This window comes from Megalops cyprinoides, chromosome 21 (assembly GCF_013368585.1).
Source record: "Megalops cyprinoides isolate fMegCyp1 chromosome 21, fMegCyp1.pri, whole genome shotgun sequence".
NCBI lineage: Eukaryota > Metazoa > Chordata > Actinopteri > Elopiformes > Megalopidae > Megalops > Megalops cyprinoides.
Window position 1 is genome coordinate 8,762,562 of NC_050603.1, and position 16,617 is coordinate 8,779,178.

Consider the following 16,617-nt stretch of genomic DNA (forward strand, 5'->3'; position numbering starts at 1 on the left):
TACTTTATTTTTGGTCAAAACCCCAAGCTTAATTTTGCAAACCGTAATGTTTTATTAGTTTAGGAGACAAATCATCAGTCATTCATGATTCTGGGCACCACAAGCCTCTGAGCTCTGTACTCCTAATGGTCTTAAGGCCTAGTTTTAAAAGCTTTTAAGGCCTGCAGAATGTTATTTTACTGAAAACATCCTTTCATTTAATGACATTATAGACAAATAATACAATTTTATGACTTTGATTCAACTTAAAAATCGTTCAGATTAATCACAACATTCTAATTATACTACAGATGTTAGTTGAACTACAAAGACATTCCTCAGTGTAAGTAGAAGAAAATTGTATGAAGTTTCTGAATATACAATTTCAAACTAGGCCAACAGTAATATTGCAGTTTAATTAAGCACCAAGCACAGAGTCATGAATTAAGCACCACAAAGCATGACAAAATAAAAACCATTTAATTGTAGATAGAGTCCAGGGTTTCTCTGCTGCTATTTAAGAATACACTAAAATGCCCATTTTAGAATTTCAGCCTACCAAAAAAAGTTACGCAGAAGTAGGCATTCCAGGTCCAGAACCTTTCACAGTACAGTAACATGACAATTCAGCAATACAAACATCTACTTACGTGAGACATTATTGAAAGGAGAGAGCCCTGCTACACAGGCCTGGCTGTTGTGAGCTCCATTTTGCGATGACTTCTGACCTAGAACTTCTTGTCATGCAAAATTTATTACAGTAAAAATGTTTAAGGGTGGCTAAGGTCTAACTGAGGCGAATGCCCTCAAACAGTCCACAAAAAACACACACACATAAAGAAAGACGAGTCAAGTTTTTGGGTGAATATAAAGAAGCTGCAATCCTTTGCATATACAACAATGGATAGACTCTGGGCCAGCCTTCACTACCCATCAGGCTTTGAGGTGAGCACCGCTTGTCCTCATGTGCATTTTTCCCCCATTCACTCCATACAGAGGTGAACCAGGCAGTATGGCCAAAACAAACAAACAAAAAAAAAAACTAAACAAAACAATAAATCAGCAAATATATATGACTAGCTTGTGGGAGAACAGAAAATATAAACTGAATAAGTTTAAAACAGCACACATGCACTAAATGTAAGTCTTGCATAAAAAAAAAATCATATTACACCAGAGGGACAGGGAGTAGGACTGTACTGACAAATACATAGCTTCAGTAATTTTCAGTTATTCAGTTGTTTCAGTTACTCAGAATCAGTTTTTTTTTCACACCTTTTTGAGAATAGAATATTGATTTTATGTATGTCAAGTTAGACTGTTTCCTAGGCAACCTGGAACGTCTGATAAAAGCACCTCCCATGTGAAAAAACACACACTAGGCAGTGGAGAGTCATTTTGTCTCAAGTTAAATGGATCTCCATTTACCACGTAATTTATGAACCCTCACAAACAGAAACAAGAACACACTCTGTCTCCAGACTACGAGCAGCTTGTCCAGACTGTAGAGTTGTGAATTAAAGCATTCTGCTCTCAGACACCATCCTTATCAATGTAGACTAACACACATCATTTGAGCTGATGATTGAGGGATAAAATCATTTCAGATCAACTTTTGGTTCTGACATACACATAAAGAAGTAACGTTCATGGCGTACACACAACCCATTGACGGCCAGGCACACATGCATAGACACACCTGCACACACTCTCTCTCTCACTTACACACACACACACACAAACTTACCTTCATCACTTGATCACAAACGTGCATCCCAAGACAAGCACAACCACACAAACACTCTCATTGACTTATATCATCTTGTGACAAAACACAATTACTCCCAAGGCCACATGAACACATCACAGCGAAGCATGGAAGCCAAATATGTTCATCTGACTAACAACATCAGCTAACTAACTAGAATCTTAAACCAACATTTTGGAATACTGACAAGCACACAAAATGTTCTAACTATGCTGCCTGCTTGTTGGAGCACAACTGCCCCATTTGTTTTCCCCATTCCCAGCAAAATGCCATAGTGCTTGCTAAGATTATGCATGTGGAGTGTAACAGTTGTCTCTGTGAAAACAGACAAGAGACAACCCCAGCTGAGAGAGGAGGCCTCCGCTACGCCTCAGTACTGGAAGGAGATGACCGAGTTGACTTTGTAGACGTGGTAGGAGCGGTTCCAGAAGACCCGGGTGAAGTAGTTGATGTAGGGTGAGTAGTTCATCTTAATCTCGTGGCAGAATCGCCTGTATTTGGAGAAGGCGTACATCTCTCCTTTCTCATACACCACCTGCGAGCAATGTACATCACAAACACATGAGTATTTAATACCACGTACAGAGACAACATTATTCCCTTTCTGATCACTACAGATAAATGAGGGCATGAACAAAGGGTGCTTTAACTGTGTATTTAGGTTGTGTACCACTGCAGTAGCCCAGCTGCTTGATAACAACAGACAAAAAAGGCTACTTAATTGGAATGTCATACCAATGCAGCAAACAGAAATGTGGTTTCACATCTTTACCTTTTTCGACCACAGAGTGCTGTCAGTTTTGTCTACGTTAAATATGTTTGATTTAATTGGGAGACAAAAAAAAAACAAAATGTAAAATGCAGATGTTTGGTTTGTAAAAATGTTTAAGGGTGGCTAAGGTCTAACTGAGGCAAATGCCCTCAAACAGTCCACAAAAAGCACACACACATAAAGAAAGGCGAGTCAAGTTTTCGGGTGAATATAAAGAAGCTGCAATCCTTTGCATATACAACAATGGATAGACTCTGGGCCAGCCTTCACTACCCATCAGGCTTTGAGGTGAGCACCGCAGATGTCTGGAAAAATGTGTTTGCGAAAGCGAGCCGAGACTGACTAAAAGACTAGTACTGTCTTTTCACGGTGCCCAGTTTTTTCAGTGGCCGGTCTGGGACTCACATGACCGTTGGACACGTCCAGCAGGTCCTTTATTCTGCAGCCCTTGACGGCGCTCATCTCACTGCAGACTGTCTCCTCGATGATCACGTAGTTGGCCTTGTACGACGTGAGGATCTTGTAGACATCCTCTGCGGACCTCATTGCATAGACCTGGTAAATCTGCAGCGCATCAAAAACATAAAACGCATCATGACTGTGTCCCCCCCCCACAGAAACGCAAGAGGTTGCGAGACCTGATAACGAAATATAAATGAAGCGTAAATGAAACAAAAAAAAACATACAGAGAGAGAACACTTTTAATAATACGTAGCAAATGTCCAATTAGGAGAAACACTGAGCCATCCCAGACACAAGGCCGAGCCAGGGTACTTGTCAGCTTTTATGCTCTGCCCTGACGTGGATGTCTGGATGTTACAGACTCCTTTACAAATAGTTAAATCAGGGTCCTAAGTCAAGAAGAGAGGGTGAAGCAGACAGCAGTCACTCGAGATGGGTGCAGGGTCCTGCTGATATCGCTCATCTAATTTAGTCTCCTGCTGCGTACCATCAGTCACATATAAAATGACAAAATGCCATGTAGAATAAGAAACGTAACAAAATAAAAGCATGTGAAAACTCAACAGATGATAATTGGTAGGCAGTACCAATTAGGGCTGTAGTGATTAGTTGATTAATCTCACTAATTAATCAATTACGTTTTAGTTAACAACTAATTACAATTTTTGATGAAATCTGATAGAGGTTAGCAAACAAGTTAAATATTATAATGCTGTGTGCACAAATGAAGCTGGCATGGCAGTGGGCACTGGTAAAGCCCCTTGTTGTCCTTGTCACTTGGGGTGTCTGGAATGCTTATGGGTGTGGTTCTGAGGGGGACACACGCAGATCATAGATTAGCTGGCCTCCGGAAAAGAGGACGTGGGGCTTTCAAATGAAGGCAAAATCCTGATTATCCATTTTGTACTTTCTTTGTGCTGAAATGAATTTCTGAAAACATGTATTGCCCAGACTCTGGGCAGTTTACCTAAATGTGGCCCTGAACAATCTGAACAACAAAAAGTAAAACTTTCAAAGAAACTGCCACCAGAACATGCACTAGTACAAGTGAAGCTAGGAGCTAGCCAGATCAACATATCTAGCTATAGGTAAAGTACATCATTCACGAATCCCAATCTTGTTGTAAATCATCAGAAAAACATGATTAACTACCTTGCTAAATAACTACACAGTTTTGACAAACAACAACAAGTAGAATTATACTGCCACAGTATGTAACTAGCTAGCTAAAGCGTGTCTTACCTTTCTGTACTGCAGCAATGCCGAAGAACAAACAGGATCTTGTTTTGGATTTGTTTTGTTTTCCTCAATAACAATGAGGAATAAGCAAAACTATCTTTTGGATCGTTTTTTTGATCACAATGATTTAAATAATTTTGTTTCAATAGTCAAGAGTCAATCACGGAATTAATCAAGGTAATTCAGACGGACGTTCGAATGGAAATGTGACAGCAACGAGCTGTTGCTGTTTTATTTTAACTTACAATGCACACTTGGATCGGATGTCAAACAGGGCAGTGTCGGCAGTTCTGAAGAGAGAGATAACACACCCTACCTAACTAGAGTTCCATATCATTCCTTGTCCAAGATTGCACTTGACTGGCCTGTAGATTTTCCAGTCTTTGTCACAACCCCCAAGGTTTCCAGGCTCGAGATCTTACACTTTACATATACTGGACTTTGCAAAATTCGTGCTCCTATCCATCAGCGTTACGCCACAGTTAACTGTCCATTAAAATCAGGTCATTTCTTTTCTTTAGAAAAGTACAGCAAGATGATGTGATGGTGTTAAAGTGGACCAGCGGTATAACAACCTGTATTAAAGCTGTTAGTTTAGCACTTTCACTTAGCACTTTAACACTTTTATCTTACTGACCTCTTGTAATACTTCTCAATAACTGCTCTTAGCATAGTGATACACTTATTTGGAAGTCGCTCTGGGCAAGAACGTCTGCTAAATGATGTAATGTAGTGTAATGATGTATCTGTCAGGTTATTGGGATATTATTTGCCTTGGTAATGGGGGAAACGTACATTCTCACTCCTCCTGAGCAGGTTGATGTCAGTGTACAGGGGCAGGCTGGTCACGGTCCAGCCGGAGCACAGCTTCACCGCCCCCATCAGCTGAGGGCTGCCTGCAAACACTGCCGTCATCGGGGCCTGCCTCCTGAAAGACCCACGCAGAGGAGAATCAGCGCAGCTGTACCGCACATCAAAGGCACTTTACCAAACACACAGCGCACATTAAGGGACACTCTGTGGAGCTTTCGAAAATAATGTAAATTTTTTTTTTTTCGTTAAATTTATCGAAAAGTACTTATGACTTATTACACAGACTGGACCAAAAACAAAACAAAAAAAAAATGTCTTGCAAAAGTGAGACTGTAAAGTGTGAGCAGCTATAAAGTGTGTCGTATTTCTATGTATTCGGGGTGTATGGGTAGCAGTGTAGCATAGTGGTAAGGAGCAGGTTCCTAGTTCGATTCTCTGCTGGGGCACTGCTGCTGTACCCTTGGGCTATGTACTTAACCCACAACTGCCTCAGTAAATATCCAGCTGTATAAACGGATAGCATGCAAAAAATTGTATGCTGGATTGTAAAGTTTACATCTAACATCGGGACATAACAAAGGACTCTGTGATGAGCAGTGTGTCAGAGGACCAAATGATCAGCTTTCCTTACTTAATCCAGTTCATTAGCTCCACAGTGTCTGGATCGTAGAACTCCTGCAGCTCAGACAATTCTGTAATCACCCGCGGAAAGTACTGCACACGGGGGGAGACACACATGTGTCAGCGACAGAGCTCACAGTATCCGCTGTGTTTCCCATTGCCAGGAACCACTTTTTAATGGATGATAGCTGAATACCAGAGAAGTGGCAACAATTTTAATAGTGTTGTTGGAGATAATATTACATATCACAGACACGTGTAACTCTCCACTGTTCTGTCTGCATTTCTGTGAACTGACAATTTCAGCACGCACATGGCCAAAGCTTCACATAAAAGTAATATTAAAATTTATTTACACTGTATCAAGGGTCAATCTACATTTCAAGACTACTGTAGTCCTAATCTAAATCATGTATATTGAACATAAGATATTTTGTTACTTCTTCTTTTGTGCAGACAGTATCATAGTACCAATTCACACTTCCACAGTGTTACCGCAGTTGCACATTACTACACATTACTACACATTACTGGAAATTATTTTAACATACCAGAAATGTAATGCAAAACTCACCTCCCGCCACAAACTGAATCCAATAATTGTAGGAACTGCTGTACTCAATATTAGAGCCTGTTGGATCAAATCAAGAGTCAATAATCAGTTGATACTGACCAGGCCCCAAATTAATGGGGTTCTGGGGATCAGTCAGGATGTGTACCGAGTTTAATCAAAATCCACACATATTCAGCCATGTTAGGGACCACATGTGTGAACCACAGTAAGACTGTAAAACACTGCAAGTGTGATTTTATTCAAGACAGCATATAAATGAATTAATTTAATAATATGGCCTGGTACCAACAGTGGAAGCTGCCCAGTCTGTCCTATTTCTGACAGGACATTCTCAGCTGTTAGCCAGCACTGTAATGCAAGCCTGGAGAGAGAAGGCTCTAGGGGGAGGCAGCTGTCTTACCAGGACCACTGGATGGACTGACTTGAGCTTTAGCCACTTGAACACAGTCATCCAGAGCTCTGGAGAGCACACACCAAACGCCGTAAACATGCAGACGTAGGGTGTCCACAGATACTTCATCCTGCAGGGGTAGGAACATTGAGAAAGAGACACAGTCAAAACACATGTCTAACCCAATACAATATGGCATGTGCTCCCAACGTCTGAAATGCAACTGAACGCACCTGCAGCCAAATCAAATGTGGAGAAATCTGACCAGCCAGACCAAAAAGAGGACAATGCTTTGTCTGAATAAGACATATTATATGATATCATTTGTGCGTCATTGAATTTCATTACATTTATCATTGCTTTTGACTCAACCATCACCCTTTTAAGTTCACTTTCTTTTTCAACGTACCCCTCAAAAACCATCGCCAGCAGCCCGAATAGCAGTGTGTGGAACACGTGGTAGATGACCTCTGGCTGCTCTCCTATTCGCCCATCTTCCAACTTCAGGTTGGATTTCATTGGTTCTCCACTGTTCGGAGTACAACCATTTCCGCCATGAAAAACAAAAGAAACAACAGCAGCATGAACAACCGGAGTCACAGCATTAACACAGTAAAACAGCTACATTTTTACACAAGGTTAGTGCACCGGGCTGACCTGAGCCTCCTGTAGATGACTTGCAAAGTGGACAGCAGGCACACTACAAGCACCAGCATGTAGAAGGGCAGCACTGAGGCCTGGGTCAGGCGCAGGAAGAAGTCCTGGCTAGGTGCCTGGAAGCCCTCCTGACATAGCAGCAAGTTGGTCACAAAGTCCCTGAAGGACAGTGCGGCTTGTATGAGTGTCTCCTTACAAAGTAATGGCTTTTTACACTTTCTGTCTTACATACTGACGATGCAATACAAAAAAAATCTCAACAATCAGCAAGAAATCTCTCTTTAAAAACATATTCTTCAGGGGTACTCTTCAAAATCAAAATCAATAAATGTTTCAGACAATCTTACTGTGAAGTTAAATGAGAGACTCACGTTGTTGTGTTGAGCCCAAATTTTACTTCAAGAAATTTTAGCATATGGTCACTTTCATCAACTGGCATGATTCTCTAAAAATAAGAGGACATAGACAAAATGACATACCAAGTGTGATGGAGGCTACATTATCAAACACACTACACAGTATATCACCAGCAATCCAAAATAATTACCAAGTACAAAAAAAGAAATATTCTTGTATACTTATACAAAAAAATCTTGTATATTTACACATTCTTTTGGTAAATCAACATGATCCACACAGTGTTAAAGCTAACAAAACCCTGTGATAAAGTTTGGGGGGCCTGTAACTCTTACCTTGACCATGTAGCTGAAAGTGATTCCAATAGTAAAAACTAGGTAGAAATGCAGCAGGATCTTCATTAACCTGGCTACTGGGGAGCCTATCTTCATGTTGTGCTGAAAGGACAGGAGGAAGGACATTACAGCTCCTGATAAGAACTGATAAACCCATACTACACTGCTACACTACTACACTGCTACACTGCTACACTACTCCACTACTACACTGCTCCTGTGGGACTCCACATTCTCAGCTGGCCTTGTGGTTTCTCATTAACAGGTGATTTCGGGCCTACCTGCAGGTACCTGGCCAGCACAGAGCCGGTGAGGAGGCTGAGCAGCGGAGAGCTGAGCAGGACGGGGTTCTGGAACTGCAGCATGTAGGCCAGGAAGACCGAGCTCAGGTACACCTTATGAATGTCTCCCATCTGGGAAAGCAACAGAGGACAGCACTGCTTTCTTTATACAGAACAAACAAAGGGACAAATACTTCATGCAATGTTGCCAACGCTTCTCTGAGACCTACACAGTACATTTGGGCTTGGGCTACAACGCAGCTCACGAAAATTCATACTTGGCTGTGCATGGTTATGGAACTGGGCTTGCAGTCTGAGTGTTGCAGATATATAAATCCCAAAGGGGTCACTGCTCTACCCACAGAAAGATACCTGAGCAAGCCTAAACTGCTTCAGCAGAGGGCCAGCTAGCTAGATAGATAACAAACACCATGTAAGCTATGTAGGTTAATGCTTCTGAATGACCTTGGCTCAGTTCATTAATAGTTGAGAGTTAGTCTCAAGACATAAAATCTGGATTCTACAGTAGGCTTGTGGTGAATCCCCACCCATGCCTAGTGCAACGCATTCACAGTGCACTGGCGAATTTTTGAATTTTGAAGGAGGAACTTGAATTTAACAGAACCGCAAATACTTTGCTAGTGAAAAAAAGAATACAATAAGTCCTAGAATAGATCTACCGGCATCTTAAGAGTGATTTTGTGTCACAGGCTCAGTGACTGCTGGAGGAGGTCCATCAGACAGCAGCTGCACTGCGTGGGGTCTCACAGCTGGAATAAGGCAAGCAGAGAACACATGCGACACAGCTGCGCAATCTTCACTGTTCATGATTCTTACACCGAGGTCAAGCACTCAGTCCTCTTTTAAAACGCAGCCTGTACTGACAAACAGATAAAGAACCTCCTCCCTGGAGTCAGTTTGTGCTTCAATTTACATTTACATTTATTCATTTGGCAGACGCTTTTATCCAAAGCGACTTACATAGGTTACAGTTCTTTACAATGTTATCCATTTATACAGCTGGATATTTACTGAGGCAATTGTGGGTTAAGTACCTTGCCCAAGGGTACAGCAGCAGTGTCCCAGCGGGGATTGAACCGGCAACCTTTCGGTTACGAGTCCTGCTCCTTAACCACCATGCTACACTGCCGCCCGTGTATACTATATGTTCATACTTTGGGACAGCTACTGCTCTCCAGAATTGGGAGAGAGTGTGTGTGTGCTGTGTTCGCTGAGAAGGCTAACAACATCAAGCCCGCGCTGCTGTAATGACGGCGTGAAGGGCCGCTTTTCGAGCGACGGTGCGACGCCACGCGGACGGAGCGCGGCACGCGCATGAGGCATCGGCTCCCCTTTGGGGTGACGCTACCTTGCGAGGCTGCACCAGGTCGAAGCAGTCAAGCAGGAAGAGGGCCAGGCCTTGGACAAAGAGGACGTAGTGGCTGTGCTCCCAGATCAGGATGAAGGTGAAGGTGGAGGCCCCCATCAGGAGATAGCAGAAGGTCTGGAAATACATATGGACTGGGCTGAAACTCGGGAGTGCGGGAACGCATTCGTCAGACACGTCTGCATTCCCTATGGTTTTTACGGTGCTTAACTAAACTACTCAGAAGGCTGTAGGTTCCACTCCTAAGTAAGGCGCGTCTCTACCCTTGAGCTGAGTGCTTCATCTAAATTGCTTCAGAGTGTGTATATATAGACCTTTTTAAATGAATCACTCCTAAATATGCGCATTGCCCCGGATAAGAGTGCCTGTAAGGCAAGTAAATAATGTTGCAGTCAGCATCAAGTCAACAAGCAATTCATTTAGACTACCTATATGAGCCGAGTAAGTACAAAATCCATCTAGAGGAAAAATGCTGCTGTCACAGACACTAGGTAGGCCTACAAATACCCCAGTGTTCAATCTAGACTCACTGGCCCAGCATCCAGTGGAATAATGACTGAAACACGGTAACTACTCCCACGTGTCCTGCTGTTTATCTTGATTTGTGCATGACGGACGTAAGGCTCTTATTAAGCAAAACTGTAGCTGACTGTATGCTGCTGTCCAGCAAGCGCTGCGGCTACTTGCACCACTGTGGTAAACCCTGGAGCTTGGTTCATAACGGTAGATACCATGAATATGTGAAGAAAGGGACTTAGCAAGGGTTTTGAATTACCTCATGAGCACTGTGTACACTACATTATCCGCCACCCTCTGTAGGCAATATGAAAATTACTTAACTGCACACTTTCAGTATTGTTTCATCGACTGGTACTCACATCTGTACCGAACGAGAATCTTATTAACAGAACGTTTAACTGGGATTGAAAGAGTATGGGGGGAAAAGTAAAGTGAGCTTAAGCTGGAACATGAATTGAGAGATAGAACTGATCCCTTGTCTGACACTTAGGATAACCATTTACTGCACCTCAAGCGTCACCTCACCACCAAGTTCAGCTCACGTCTTCCCTTTTCCTTTATGCACAACTTTTTCAGGCTCCCAGTCTTTCAAAGACTACATTAATGTTTGTGAGACAGAGATAATCACAAGATCTAGGCTATGTTTTTGGCCATTTTCCCAGAAAAATCTTTTAAGACTGAATAAGCACATTGAGGCAACAAGCACTCCCCAAGTAAATTAATTTAGATTCTGAATGTCCCAGTTTCACAAGATACCATTCATCTTTCCCCAGCTTTTATGTCAAACATTAGTGACGATGTTTCAATCTGTGTGGTGTCTCCGCTGAGAGCTCACCTCTGTGGCAGAGTTAATGCTATTCCTAAGGAATCCAGTTAAGGCCATGACCTGGCAGGCAAAGAAAGGCAGGGCCCAGTTGTCTCTTAATGGAATGGCATAGTCCACTTTGGTTGTGTCCGGTCTGGAGACATAAAAAAAAAAAAAACACAACACAATTTCTATTTACTGTGACCTGATATTCAGCTCTCTGTGCTTCAGATTTAAGGTTATGTTTGGCTCATGTTTGAAGCTGTAAGTGTTCTGCTTCCACAGTTCCTTATGAGCATCCTTGAAAGGGGGTATAGTTTAAAACAGAACATCCAAAGCTAGCATGGAAGTGCAGGAGTGGAGGGCAGGAATGCTTTGTGTGGTCATTATAAACAGAACATTCGTGATGCTACCTTCTGGAAGAGGAGGGAGCTCATATTCCAAGCGAAGCCCACCTGATGCCAACCCACTGTGACATGGATTATGCTCACTGACACTCCTGAAAGCACGACATCGCGCAAGTGGAAGCGCAGCTCCCTCGCTCAGTCTCACCTGTTGATGACGTACCACGCCACCGCCAGCATGCCTGCCACCCAAGTGCCACTCATGACCCAGCTGGACACAAAGAGCGCGGTCACATACACCGCCTGCAGGCCGAACACCACTCCGATGTAGAAGTACACTGGCTCTATCACGTCCTGCAAAGTGAAGGAGAAGACAGGCGTCACACATCTCCAAACCGCCACCACGGCTAGGCAATACCAGGTCACAATGCACATGAATTTATAAGTATCATCCAGGAGAACAGTCATTCTTTGCTAGTCTGATCATACCCACGGTTTTGAGCGCAGATGCCCGATGCTTGCATCTTATAATCTTACTGAAGAAAACAAGGAGCCTGCATCAAAAACCCAGTGAGGACAAACACATATGTCAAGAGCAGTGAGCCACCCTTAGTACCTTGTTTACCATAAGTCACAAAAACTCTTTATCTAACAGCTCTTTATCTTTGGTCTCAGGTTAAGGCTGGTTTGGCCTTGCACAACTCAGTTGCAGTCTTAGTCTGTCACTCAGCGGTCTGGGTCTGGCTCTGGATTGGGTTCATCTCCTCCTTGGCTTCACATCACAGCAATTGTGCAAAAATGCAGGCATGGATATGCACAGTGGATCCTGTGTCAGGTCTCTGAAAGTGAGAGGGAGGGACTGACCTGGCTCCCTGTGATTCTGTACAAGAAGCTGGTGATGAGCTCTGGGTAGAGAAACAGCTGCTCCACAGCATTGATGGTCTGAGAGGAGACAGTTCTGTTATCCCGCATTAGCTCATGCATCCCTGCACAGAACAGCAAAAAGAACAAAATCAAGACGGGGATCTTTCTGAAGGCAGCAAAAAGGGCTTCTCATCCTTCTATTGTGGTCAGACCGCAAAAAACACCATTCTGCTTACCTCTCTTGAAGGATGGTACTGTCAGCATGTGCTTGTAGTAATAATAGTAGAGGCCACTGCCACCTAAGAAGGTGATCTCACGCTCCAGTTCCTGACACAAAACAAACACTTAAAGGACACTGTCTAAGACCAGCAGCAGACTGAGTACTGAGAGATTCCACATATGTTTCACAATACTCAGAGTAGTCTGACATGACAACTATTTACATGAGTGGCTACAAGAGTAAGCCTTGCAATCAAATTTTAATTACTCAAAAAAAATAAAGTAAATAAAAGTAAGTTATTGCAAATTATTCACCTTGTGATCTTCTAATTACTCAATCTAAACAACAAAACATACATAAATATACACAAATTTTTCCTACTTGACTCTGTAGTCATTGCACAATATCACATTATACAGTACACACTACCACTTGGCTTGCTTAGGCCACATTGAATGTCATACCAGAAAGCAGACTGAGAGAGAACAGGGCAGTCAGCTTGGTGAGAGGTACACCAAGAGGTAGTGTGTTTCAAGAACCATGACCATACTGAGGAATCCAGCACATGTTTACTTCTTTCTGAATAAGATGACAAATAATGAGTGACAGAAAATATGTTGCTCACTTGTCTGCTGGAGAACCAGAATTTTCTCTCGTGGTATGTGGAGAGGTACACGGCATACATCATGCCACATGTCACTGCTGCTAGGCAACCAAAAAACAGCTTAACCAACCGCTGGAACAGCAGCGCTGGGGAGATTATGACAACAAACACAAACAACTGTCAACTGTTTTTTTAATTACACTTTAGTCAAGCCTACATACACATGGATGCAGACCAGTAGACACATGGAGAGATTGATAATACTCATTGGTTACACTCCCCATTCTTTTGTCTGTATGTAAAATGTCTGACTGATAAAAGTGAGAAAGTCACTGACCTGGGGAAATAGTTGTATATTAAAACTTCCACATGTTATTGACATAGACGCCAATCCATATTTTCAGTTGGGTACCGGACACCCTGGCTTTACAACCCCAAACAGCCAATTAACATAAGGAGAACTGTTTTGACTCACATTTGTCAGAATCACGGGACTTTCTGACAGAGTTCTTTGAGCAGTCTGCTGCTTCCTTCTCCTTCTCCTTCTGTGTTTCTGGAGTAGCAGCAACTTCTGAATCGTCATCGCCTTTACAGTCCTTCTCCTGCTCCTTGGAGTCACCATCTTCTGCTGAGAGGACCGTATGAATTAGACCAATTATTTCCATCCTTCTCTCAGCTCAGATTGCCTCTGGTACCAATGTTCTCAAAACGTGCACAGTTTCTTCACCATGAAAATGAATGATAATTTAAAGGATAATGTTCAAAATGGTGATAAAAACCTGTGTTTACATGAATATCAGCATGTACACCCAAAAAATGTGGGTACTGAAAGCTTGTGTGTGATGTGTGTGCAATTAGATTTTCACATGTATGGTACTCACACTGGCAAAACTGAATGTCACATGGAACGAAAACAGACGCATTAGATTCTCTGTCTCAAACATCTTATTCATTTACCAAAAGAAAAAAAAAACTGAGCTAGCCACAGAACATTTTTCATTTCTATAAAGAGCAGTTACTTTTGCATTCGTGTTGTGAATCTGCAGCACACTCCTGGTCCTCCTGCTCCTTTCCCCCCTGAATCTTCACCTCTGATTCTCTGCATGCCTCTTCCTGCCCGTGTCTCAGCTCTGTCATTTCCCCTGGGCACAAGACAAGAAAAGATTTGCCTGCATGGGTGATTAAGGTGATGTGTTTTCTATAAAAATGTGACGTCCCATATAACGGTCCATTTTCATATGATGAAAGATTCTAAGTGCATATTGGATGCAATGGTGAGTGATTATCACAACACCATCTTCTATGGTGAGGGTCAGTAAAGAAAATTTAAATCACAAGGACAAAACAATAGATGATTGTCAAATCAACATGTAGGTTACTGCATCTAACCTGAATGTTCATCAAATCTATGATAAAAACTCTAACACTGCCACAGACATACTCTCACTGAAAAGGTAACAATTACATATAAAGATACTCCTGTTACCATGACCAGGTTCAACCTTCAAATATAAATTCAATAAGAAGTCAGGGGGTGGTATTGATTGTTATTCCACTGAACTCAGACAGCTTCCTCTTCACACCCACAATCATACAAAAGACTGTGATATCAGATTCATCAGAGGTATTTACTGTAATAGGAGTGATATCACTCACACACATTACCATGTTACCACATCTGCCTCATTAACAACACGACATTTTCTTCATTTAGTTAGGAACAGTTTCTTACAACCAAAAAAAAAAAAATTAGTTGGACACATTTTAAACAAATGTGGTCTGACATACAATTTTACACTCTGGACCATGAAACATTTATTTGTGTACAGCACAAATGCAGATATTTTTATTATGAATCGTCACATCACAACATGTGCATCAAAGTTCGTATGTGTTTGTTTTTTACGAAGGATCGTCATGTCATCCTTCTTCACATCACTGTAAAACTGTATTACTAAACAAAAACACATTCATCCAATATTTTCTTGTGTGCATACTTAACACAACTGGTCAACTTCTTCTCCCAAAAACCAATACCGTACTATATAAATATTTAAGTATGTTTACGTATGTGTAAGTATATAGTGGCAAATGGAACATTTCCAGATCGTTTTCCGCTCTGTACACCTGTGACACAGAAAACGTTTTCTTCAGAAGACAGGACTTCCTTTCAACGACGACTGCAAACTGATGGTTTGCCCATTGATCTCTGTGCTACCCAGCTAATGCGGACTATCTTCTCAAGCCTATTTTTACTTGAGCCTGGACTGCATTAGCAAACAGATAAAAGAGAAAAGACAGTGCATTCAAAGACCGTTTAGATGTAGGTAACTATATCACATTCAACATGCCATTATACCAAACAATATGAGCTGTTGTGGGTGTTCTTCGGCAACTATCCCCTGTCAACGTTTATTTTCTCATTTGACCTTTGAAATACAAAAAACCACCAGCCACCTATCGTTAATTGGTTATTTATCTTGCTAGCTCAACTCAGTGGAGTAGTTGCCAGTTAGCTAGCTAGTTCTTCATGCAAGCGGACCTACCTGACTAGCTAGTAAACAATAATAATAACTAGCTAGCCAACTCAAAAACATTGTAGCTACACTAGCAAGGTAACTTGCTACCTCGCTCGCTGACTTTGCAAACGAATTTCCAGGGTTCCATGTACAAATGGCAAACTACGTGCATGACTAACGTTAGGTAGCTAGCTAAGGCAATAACTAGTTGCCTGACTTAACGTTAGTTTCCTTACCGGTGTTTAAAAAATTCATGGCAGCTCCATGTGCTAACGTCAAACACCTAGCTACAATTTCGAATAAAAAAGCGGACAGAACAATTTGGGGGAAAATGTCCAGGTGTCCTGTCGATTTTCTGTCTGTAATGTTATTTGCAGCCCAGAAAACTTTCTACACAATCATTCTAACTAAAAGCTAGCTAGCCAGCCAGCTAGCTAGCTATATTGCAAACAATTACCTTACTTCCTCATCCTATGTCTAAACACGTGACTCCCCGGAGATGCCGAAGACATCCGAAGCACAGCCGAACACAAGTTCGCTCCGCCCCTCCTGCCACTGATCCACTTTGCGGCAGTTCATATCAGTAATTCAGTTTTCAAATAAAAATTCAATTACATGTTCTAATTTAATTACAGCCAGTTAAAATAACATTCGAAATGTCCTTAATGAATTTACAATTATCAATACTATTCTTAGTAGTCACACTTGCTACAGGCTAAAATCAGCAATTATTTCACGACTGGTCACTACAATTATTATCAGTAATGACTTCTAGTAACCTCGTACGTATTTACATATTCATGATATTGATCAAAATGAAAAATGGTCTAAATCTGATGTAGCATGGCAGCCATGAGTTTTAACTTATTTCCATGAGATCTGAAGACTTATATTAGCAATACGCATGTATCAAATGTAAGTGTTAAATTTAGTGGTTGAATAAATTTAAATTTAGCTTTATATAGTCTACATAAATGCACAAACGCTGTGACTTTATTGGCCTTTGTCCAAATTTCGGACGCATTAGCATTGCAACAGTACGTACCAGCGCAAAAAGATTCAGTGAGAACCGGAAACCTCCTTTTAGGACCTCTGACATACTAGT

At 41.8% G+C, this 16,617-nt stretch overlaps 1 protein-coding gene across 1 annotated transcript; it reads right to left on the reverse strand.

The window, feature by feature from the left end:
- Positions 1 to 417: 417 nt before the first annotated feature.
- LOC118768721 (probable C-mannosyltransferase DPY19L4) lies at positions 418 to 15,970 on the reverse strand. The gene is made up of 20 exons (XM_036515601.1): positions 15,749 to 15,970; positions 14,013 to 14,135; positions 13,469 to 13,621; positions 13,015 to 13,139; positions 12,406 to 12,496; positions 12,170 to 12,291; positions 11,514 to 11,659; positions 10,992 to 11,115; positions 9,620 to 9,754; positions 8,251 to 8,382; positions 7,970 to 8,071; positions 7,649 to 7,722; positions 7,278 to 7,436; positions 7,030 to 7,149; positions 6,630 to 6,750; positions 6,230 to 6,286; positions 5,666 to 5,748; positions 5,017 to 5,149; positions 2,925 to 3,083; positions 418 to 2,282 (listed from the first exon to the last, which is right to left on the reverse strand). The coding sequence occupies exons 1-20, from the start codon at positions 15,765 to 15,767 to the stop codon at positions 2,118 to 2,120; spliced, it is 2,343 nt and encodes a 780-aa protein (XP_036371494.1). The 5' UTR covers positions 15,768 to 15,970; the 3' UTR covers positions 418 to 2,117.
- Between the last annotated feature and the right edge of the window lie 647 nt (positions 15,971 to 16,617).